This window comes from Aureococcus anophagefferens (assembly GCF_000186865.1).
Source record: "Aureococcus anophagefferens unplaced genomic scaffold AURANscaffold_22, whole genome shotgun sequence".
NCBI lineage: Eukaryota > Pelagophyceae > Pelagomonadales > Pelagomonadaceae > Aureococcus > Aureococcus anophagefferens.
Window position 1 is genome coordinate 194,918 of NW_008705582.1, and position 7,553 is coordinate 202,470.

General features: G+C 52.8%; 3 protein-coding genes across 3 annotated transcripts in view; 1 reads left to right on the forward strand and 2 right to left on the reverse strand.

The window, feature by feature from the left end:
• The window catches only part of AURANDRAFT_66388 (hypothetical protein), a gene marked incomplete at both ends in the record, with an annotated part of 3,383 nt that extends 821 nt beyond the window's left edge, over positions 1 to 2,562 (reverse strand). Inside the window, 8 exons of the mRNA XM_009041630.1 lie at positions 148 to 230; positions 260 to 889; positions 941 to 1,127; positions 1,218 to 1,363; positions 1,492 to 1,630; positions 1,719 to 1,843; positions 1,875 to 2,010; positions 2,237 to 2,562. Of these exons, the coding sequence (XP_009039878.1) occupies positions 148 to 230; positions 260 to 889; positions 941 to 1,127; positions 1,218 to 1,363; positions 1,492 to 1,630; positions 1,719 to 1,843; positions 1,875 to 2,010; positions 2,237 to 2,562 (1,772 nt within the window). The remainder of the gene's footprint in view (positions 1 to 147; positions 231 to 259; positions 890 to 940; positions 1,128 to 1,217; positions 1,364 to 1,491; positions 1,631 to 1,718; positions 1,844 to 1,874; positions 2,011 to 2,236) is intronic.
• Positions 2,563 to 3,255: 693 nt separating this feature from the next.
• Positions 3,256 to 6,315, forward strand: AURANDRAFT_66389 (hypothetical protein; the record flags this gene model as incomplete). The annotated part of the gene is made up of 3 exons (XM_009041561.1): positions 3,256 to 3,430; positions 3,620 to 3,756; positions 3,955 to 6,315. 3 exons carry the CDS (start codon positions 3,256 to 3,258, stop codon positions 6,313 to 6,315), a joined length of 2,673 nt encoding a protein of 890 aa, XP_009039809.1.
• A 388-nt stretch (positions 6,316 to 6,703) lies between these two features.
• Positions 6,704 to 7,181, reverse strand: AURANDRAFT_66390 (hypothetical protein; the record flags this gene model as incomplete). Its single annotated transcript, XM_009041629.1, has 2 exons — positions 6,704 to 6,763; positions 6,801 to 7,181. 2 exons carry the CDS (start codon positions 7,179 to 7,181, stop codon positions 6,704 to 6,706), a joined length of 441 nt encoding a protein of 146 aa, XP_009039877.1.
• Between the last annotated feature and the right edge of the window lie 372 nt (positions 7,182 to 7,553).

Below are 7,553 nucleotides of genomic sequence, written 5' to 3' on the forward strand. Positions count from 1 at the left end.
TTTCCTTCATGTTTCGATTCGCAATGAGCTCTACGAAGAACGGCTCGAGCTTTTCCGACCTGCACGATCAGTGTCGAGTATTAATCACATTGCGATGGATTAGAAAACGTAATTATCTCGCCACGGTTTTGCGCGTGTCCTACATACTCTTCGAGCCTAGCACATTCCAGGCAAACTATGAATCGAGACTTTGAAGGAGCCTCTTTAAGAGCTCGAGCAAACAAGACTACCTATGACCTTTTTGTCACGACCACGTAACCATAAGCACCCAGCGCTGACCGAGCACAGCATAGTCAAGGTGGTTGGCACTAAGTTCCATGAGACCACCAGCGAGCCAGACTTTCCAGCGGAGATTCATTGGACATGCGGCAACTGACTGAACATATCGCCTCCGTGCCCTTCTGAGATCAGGCTCATTCCTTGTTTGTACGACTAATCGAGCTGCAGCTCGTTCCTCCATCTGTGCTGCTTCAAAATGTACCTTCCAAACAAGCTCCTTACTGATAAAGTGAAGGGCTCGATCCAGCATCAGACGCGTCCTAACCGGACCACCCGCAACAGCAACATCTGCATCAGTAGCAGCATCAAGGCGCTCGCAAACGCGAAACGCCCCAAACCAAATCGGACCATAGCGAGGAATTTGAAGCAGCCCCCTGTCAATAATATCCAGCGCCGCCGAGTCCTCGCCTGATCTCTCCTCTAGACGGTATGCTTCAAAGAAAATCGGTCCATACCACGACACACGTTCCATCAAGAATTTAAACACCTTTCGAGACACGCCGGTATTTCCACACCTTGCCTCAAGAAGTGCACCTTCCAGAACTGCGCGCCAAACCTTCTCGATTGGGACATGTTTCAGAGGTGCCAATAATGCACGCGCTGCATCTACCTACAGGTTCTTTGTCGGCCTGGGCGACAAGTACGAGGCACATTAAGATACAGTATCGAGCTTCTCGGCATGCTTGATGGCTCGCATGAGCAACGTGTCGGATAGCGAGCAAAACTCTAGCCCCCGTCGAACAACAAGGGCAGCTTTTGTCTGATGCCCGCGTTCTTCCTCCATCCTCGACAGCTCGAGCCAGCCCTGGGAAGCATACGGTTGTGTGTCGCAAGCTGCACGATAGAGCCTAAAGTTGATATTAGTCATACAAGATGTGCCCGTATGTCTCAGGGTCACACTGTCGCGCATGTTTCCAGTCAAATCCATGTTTTGCAACCTCAGCCAGACCCAAAAGGCGACGTATGTAATATTTCTGGCCAGTGCATTGCGTGGTTGATGAGTTTGATGCATGCTGCATTGGTGGACTACTACGCTCGACTCTGCGCGATGGTGATGTCTCGTATGAAGTTTCCGCAGATAGGCCTACAGGCTCTAAGGCCCTCGAGGCTAGAGGTCGCTGCTTACGTCTCGTTTGTGGCAGTGAGTTGATCCAAGGTTTATACGCAGGGTGTGTGGCCACCACAACATCACACACGGGTGTGGGAACATACCTGAAAACCACCACAGTTGATCAAGAGGGATTGTTTCTTGGAATACAGTTTATCTAAGAAAGCGGCAGTGCACGGTGAGGTCTCATTCATAGATTTACCAGTGGCAAATGCACGCAGAGAAGGGGTGGATATTGTGGACCTAAAATCACTCCGATGCCAGCTATAGATTACTTGATCACTCCCAGACTTGCGAGGCACTCCAGGGCCAGGCCAACCCATAGTCAGACCTTGAGAGAGAAAAATAGTCAATATGTCTGGCTGCTCCTTCTCGACGCTGCTTGCTGAATACGTGGTCCGTGACTGAGACTTTTCCAAGTGCCAAGGCGTGCTTTTGGTGGACGTCCACGTGGACCTATGTCGATCATGCAGTCGTACTACTGCACGTGTTCGTGCACAAGCCAGGACTTCATGCTGTCGGAGTGCGGTCTTGGTGAGATGCCACCTGGCGCCCAGAAGCGCGGTTCAGTACTAGTAAGATGAGGTTCGCAATCACACAAAGTCAGCCCATAACGCATGAACCTAAAATTCTCATATCCTACAGTGCTCATATCCTAGAATTCTGGAGCTCAGGCAGTGCTGACGGAAAGTTTGATGGCGAGTCAATGGGTCTAGCATCTGTAAATGAATGTGGCCTGGAGGCAACATGGAGGTTACTCCAAGGTCAGACTTCGGTAGCTACCTAGGGGTGTGACGTCTGCACCTGTTCTCCGTGTGGCCCTGCATCTTGACAGAGGGGCTATCTAACAGCAGGTAGTGTTGGAATTCGGGCAATTCTCGCTCCCACTTTGCTAGCTCGTGTTCTGCCACAGGAAGTTCAGGGCCGGGTGTCAGCTTTGAATTGTCGCTGACTGACATCTCCGAATGGAGCGCACCGCATTTCAATTGAGACACCGAAGATGCTGATGCTAAAATGAAAATTACCTCGTCATCTGACTCGTCAGCCATGCTTTCGATCGAAATCCCGAGTCGGCCTTCCGAACTAGTCCTCGCTAAACTAAATTGTGTTGGGCTTGCTTGCTCCGTGCTTTTGACCAAGAAGACGTCGTGGCTCAGGATAATGCCGAGCACCATGCGTCGGGGAACATTTGATGCATGGCTTGTGATATTGTAGCAAGCCACATGTAGTACAGTAATTTTCGATTAAGGATTATAACCCCTCAACTATGGAATTGGATCAGTCATACTTCGGTTTGTTAGCGGTAGAAATACGTAGTGTTTTTCTCTTGCCTGAGGGGTCTGCCTATCAAGTGAAATGTCAATCCTGCTCGACTTGTTGTTCTTCTACCATAATCGGCGGAAAGGACACTCAACCACACTCGAGGTTTACTCGAGGGACTCAGCTGCTGTCCGGCGACTGCCACCGTGCTACCTCGCTGAGCCTGGTGCTCTCTGGCACGTCGCTGTGACGCTGCACAGGAAACAGCAAGGTCTGCCGGATTATACTTTATCGGAGCGGTATGCAGCAGCCAGAGCCACGGAGAACCATCTCCACTGCCAGTGGCAATACGAACCTAGGTATCCTCTTCTTTCTTTCTCTTGCACACTTTTTAGTGACCGAGGAATCTGGGGGTTGCATAGGCAGCTCACCGCTTAGTGTTGCTAGATCCCGGCCGGTTGGCAGGGCAGTGTAAATATCTACTTTTCTAGTCTACAGTGAAGGCGCTTACATTCCTTTACACTCCCCCCGTGTTCTGAATCTTGGCTGATATATCCTGGCGGCTCTATATCACCTGAACATATACTCCGCCCCAACGGAATGTGCCAATGGATGATCGCGAGCACCTGATTGCTCTTCTCAATTCCCGATCGGCATCTCTGGCGTTCAGACTAAATTTGCTAAGAAATTGTGTGCGGGAGGGCGTTGAAACTTGCAGTTATGACAATGGTACACCTCGCCGGGGTTATAATCCTGGGTACTCCAGCTCATTGACGAATTCCAGTATCGCAGGCTCGCACATTCTCTCGTACCGATTTCCACACCGAGAAGCGCGATGTACTATCAAATCTATGAGACTCGCAAGGCCCTGTGCCAAGTCTCCAACCTGCTCAAGCCAACCGGCGACTCCCCCAACGCCTGGGCCGGCGTCCTTCGCAAACGAGCGGCAAAGACCACTCAACACAAGCGTAGAGCATATTCGACTTGCTCATCTAGAGATCGTACTCGATGAGATACATGACGTATATCATATCGATTCATGTGAACTTGAAAAACGCACTGACTCTGCGATTACACTAGAAAGAATTATTAGAGGATTTCTCATCAGGGTGCGTAGAACTAGATATTTCATGGCTTTGCGAAAAGTTAAGAGACGTGGAGCTAAGCGAATGATTGTCGTGGTAATGAAAGGCCAAGTCCGCTGCCGTGAGGTAGAATTGGGCATATCGCGAATGCTGCGTAGACGCCGACGGAAGATACTGTACAAGCACTGGCAAGCGATCACTACTACGTGGACTAGACCACAGGTTTCATACGTCCAGAGGGAAACATCAGGAGCAAACGAACAAGCAAAAGTCAAACAAGCAGAGAGTTGTTCACCACCAGTGAATAGTCAGGGGATTCCAGCTGAGAGCTGTGGGCGCAGGAGGACGATGCGCGATGCGATTGGACTGGACTTCAGCTTAATTGTAAGCAGGGCGCTTTTCGCAGCACAAGCTGCGTCGTGCTCCACTGAGAGAATAATCTCTCGATGCACTCGCCAGGTGGTTCGCATGCGTGCTATTGTCGCGCGCTCTCGAGCTATTGAAGATGTGCTGCTGCTTACCATCATGAGGACATGGCAACGTTGGGCACACATACGGGTAGAAGGACGGGTCGCCCTCGTTGTTGCGGAACCTATGGACCCCTCAAGCTCCCATGCCCAAGATGGATCTACATTTCAGGCTCGCTTTTTGCTACAGAATAGTGCGTGCCCTGGCTTGAAGGATCGTTTCAATGCGCCACATGATATCCAAGCCGCAGCGAGGATTGCTCATTGCTCGAAATTGCGTCGATACTGTGGTGCGTGGCGTTCGCGGTCATCTTTGCTCAAAGAAGTTCATCTAAGGCGAAGACGCAAACTCACCCAATTTGCCCGTACACAACTCAAAGCCTGGCACTCTTACGCGATCAAATTGCAAGCAGCTCGCTGCATGGCTCTGGATAGATGGCGTTTGCATCTCCTGGTTCGGCTGTCTAGGCCGCTATGTGCATGGTACTTGTGGGCGCATGCTCGCATAGTTCAGCGCAAAGACACTGAGCGTGTTGTTTCCGCGTTTACTCGACTTAAAAAGCGGCACGTAGCCGCTGTAACATTACGGGCGTGGAGGCACGCTGCAGAATTGAATCGCTTGGAGGCGCGATATACGCGCCGCCAGCTTATGGGTGCACTTGCTGAACAAAAAGGACATGTCCGACGGCTCGAGAGACTGGCAGAAGACCATGATATGACTCGTGCCGAGCTCGACAACGCAGCCGATCTTGCACACGAGCGAGCGGCCAAGCTTGCCCGCAATGCATTAGTCCGTGATGATGATTGCAGATACCTTGAGTCCCGCTTGGAATCTGCAGAAAACGATGTCGCCTTAGCACAGCGCGTGCTTTCCTCAATTGAGACGGACCGTTCTGCACTAACTCAGCATATTCTGCGAATGCAACCAGTTGTTGGTTTTGCCAATCAAGGGCTATCCAATCTAGCACACGATAGAGACGCGCGTCTTGGCGCTGGTGTCTCAAGTACGCTGGGAAATGCAGCAGGCGGGGACTTTATGTCATCCAGGACGTCAACGGACATGGAAGGCATGCAAGATCCTCGCGGCGATGAATCCTTGTCGCAAAATGCCGGTTTTATGCTAGCTAACACGATAGCAGGGTCCAATGCATACGAAGACGTTAGCGCCTCTCATACCAGTGGTGCACACATCCACTTGGTCGGGGAAGCAGATATACACGACGACGTCATTGAGCTACCGCCGGGAATGGCATTGATACGCCATCCAAACGAGACAGGTGGGCTCATGCTGTGCCGCAAAAATGCAAACTTTCATCAAGCTCACCAAGATGGAATCGTTGATGGTGGCCCTGACGTAACCAAACGAGCGTTTGCGGTCCGGCTTGATTGGCTCTTAGCAGCAGTGCACTCCATGCCGCCGCTGGTAGATTTCTCTCCCTTGACGCAAGTTGCGGGTGCCCCGCTCTTTAAGGATGCTTCTACAACTAGGAGCAAAGAGAGTGACAGAAAAAAAACAGAAAGCCGTAGCGGTGGTGGTGATAGTGAGGGCAAATTGGATCTCCCAGAAGGCCATTCTAGCTTTGTACCAATGCACGATGTATCACTAGCAAAAGTAGAGAGCGCTGCCATTGAGCTTTTGAAAAGTGTCAAAGACATGTACGGGATTTTTGAGTTTTTGCGTGACGGCAACTTAGCTGCGCTTCCTGAGAGACTAATCCCATCATGGAATGCAAGTACCACTGAATGTACATGTACAGCTTCTTCTTCTACTTCCGCAATTGAAACTAGGTCTGTACAGGGCGCAGATGTTTGGAAAGAGAGACCAATGCGTCCTTGGAAAAACTTGACTTTGAAAGCACGTCTGTCGGGAATGAGTTTCAAGTGGCGAGACGTCCATCAGCATATCGGTGCTCGGCTGCTGCGTGGGCGACCATATGAAACAAAATCGGACAGAATGGTGAAGCACATAGTGGAGTCAATAGATCGGGTCGATTTTACCTGTATTGCATTGTACAGTGGGGCTACGCGACATTTACGTCCTAACATCTACGGTTTCCAAGCCCTTGTCGGCGATTCACTGTCAGAAAGAGACAGACTATGGGATTCAGTCGGGTAGGGTGTGATTTCTTGATGCAGACTTAAGGTGCAGGCCTGATGCACGCTCAGGGCCAAGCCTATGGCCAGTGCATGCCGGCGAGCCCAAGAACATGCCGCTGCAACGCCAGATATTTTGCGCCTCCTAGAGAGGGAGGGAAGGTGCTAGCCAACTACAGCCCTGGGGGAGACTCTCGGAGTCTTCCTAGACCTAGGGCCGCTCCGTTAGTTCACCCTCAGACTCTGTCGGACGGCAGGGCAGCCCTGTCTCGGAGTTTACTATCTCGCTAAGGACTTGCAGACTCCGCTAGCTCAGAGCAGCGCAGTCTCACCCCAATTCAAAGCAGCATTCTTTAACTAGGAAGTTAGGATAGTTTATTATTAGCCCAGCATGTCCCTAACAAGCACTACTAGTAGCGACCTTCGGCGGGTGGCGCCGATCGGGCGCGCAGCTGCGCCATGTCACTCTCCTGCGACAGGTAAGCATCGAGGGGTCGGGTATGGTACCACCACGTCCGCGCGGACCGCTGGTCGTCGTCCGCGCGCCCCCGTTCTCGCGCGTCGGCGCGTCCGCGCCGATGCGCGTAATCGAGCCGAGCGGGTCCGATTCGGAGTCGACACGGGCGTGCCCGTGTGCTCCGAGTGCGTGTTCTCCGTGCCGCCCACCCGCATCGGTCGATCCAAGCGCTCGGAGTGCGTGACGCGCGCCATCCACATGTAGAACCACATGCTCGACGTGTTCGGCCGCGTTCGGCCGAGGGCTTCGAGGGCCTGCGCAGCTCCGCGATCTCGCTCTCCGGGTACAGCTAAGCATCGAGAAGGTCCATCACTGAGTCTAGTCGATGTCCCCGGAAGAGATCTCGCCAACTCGTCGACCTCCTTCGGCATGGGTACGACGAACCGCCACGTGCACTACGAGCGGGTGGTCGCCCGCTGTGGTCGCCGGGGTCCTTTGGCAGGGCTTTGCGGCCGCGCCTCGACCTTTTTCGAGGCTCCTGCGCCCGCCCTGTCCGCCGACGGTCCCGACCCGCGCCGTGGGGTGCGGGATCGCTGCAGAGAGCGAGTTTGTGGGGCGTGAAGGAGTAAATTTAGGCCTAAATGAGCATGTTTGAGCCCCTGGAGGCGCTCTAGGGCGCTCTCTGCAGCGACCCAGCCGCTCGCGGCTGCGATCGGGACCGTAGATGGACGAAAAGGTCGCACAATCCTTGGCCGAGGCCCGGACGCGGCCGTAAAGGGCCGCGGAGACCATTCGCCTCTTCT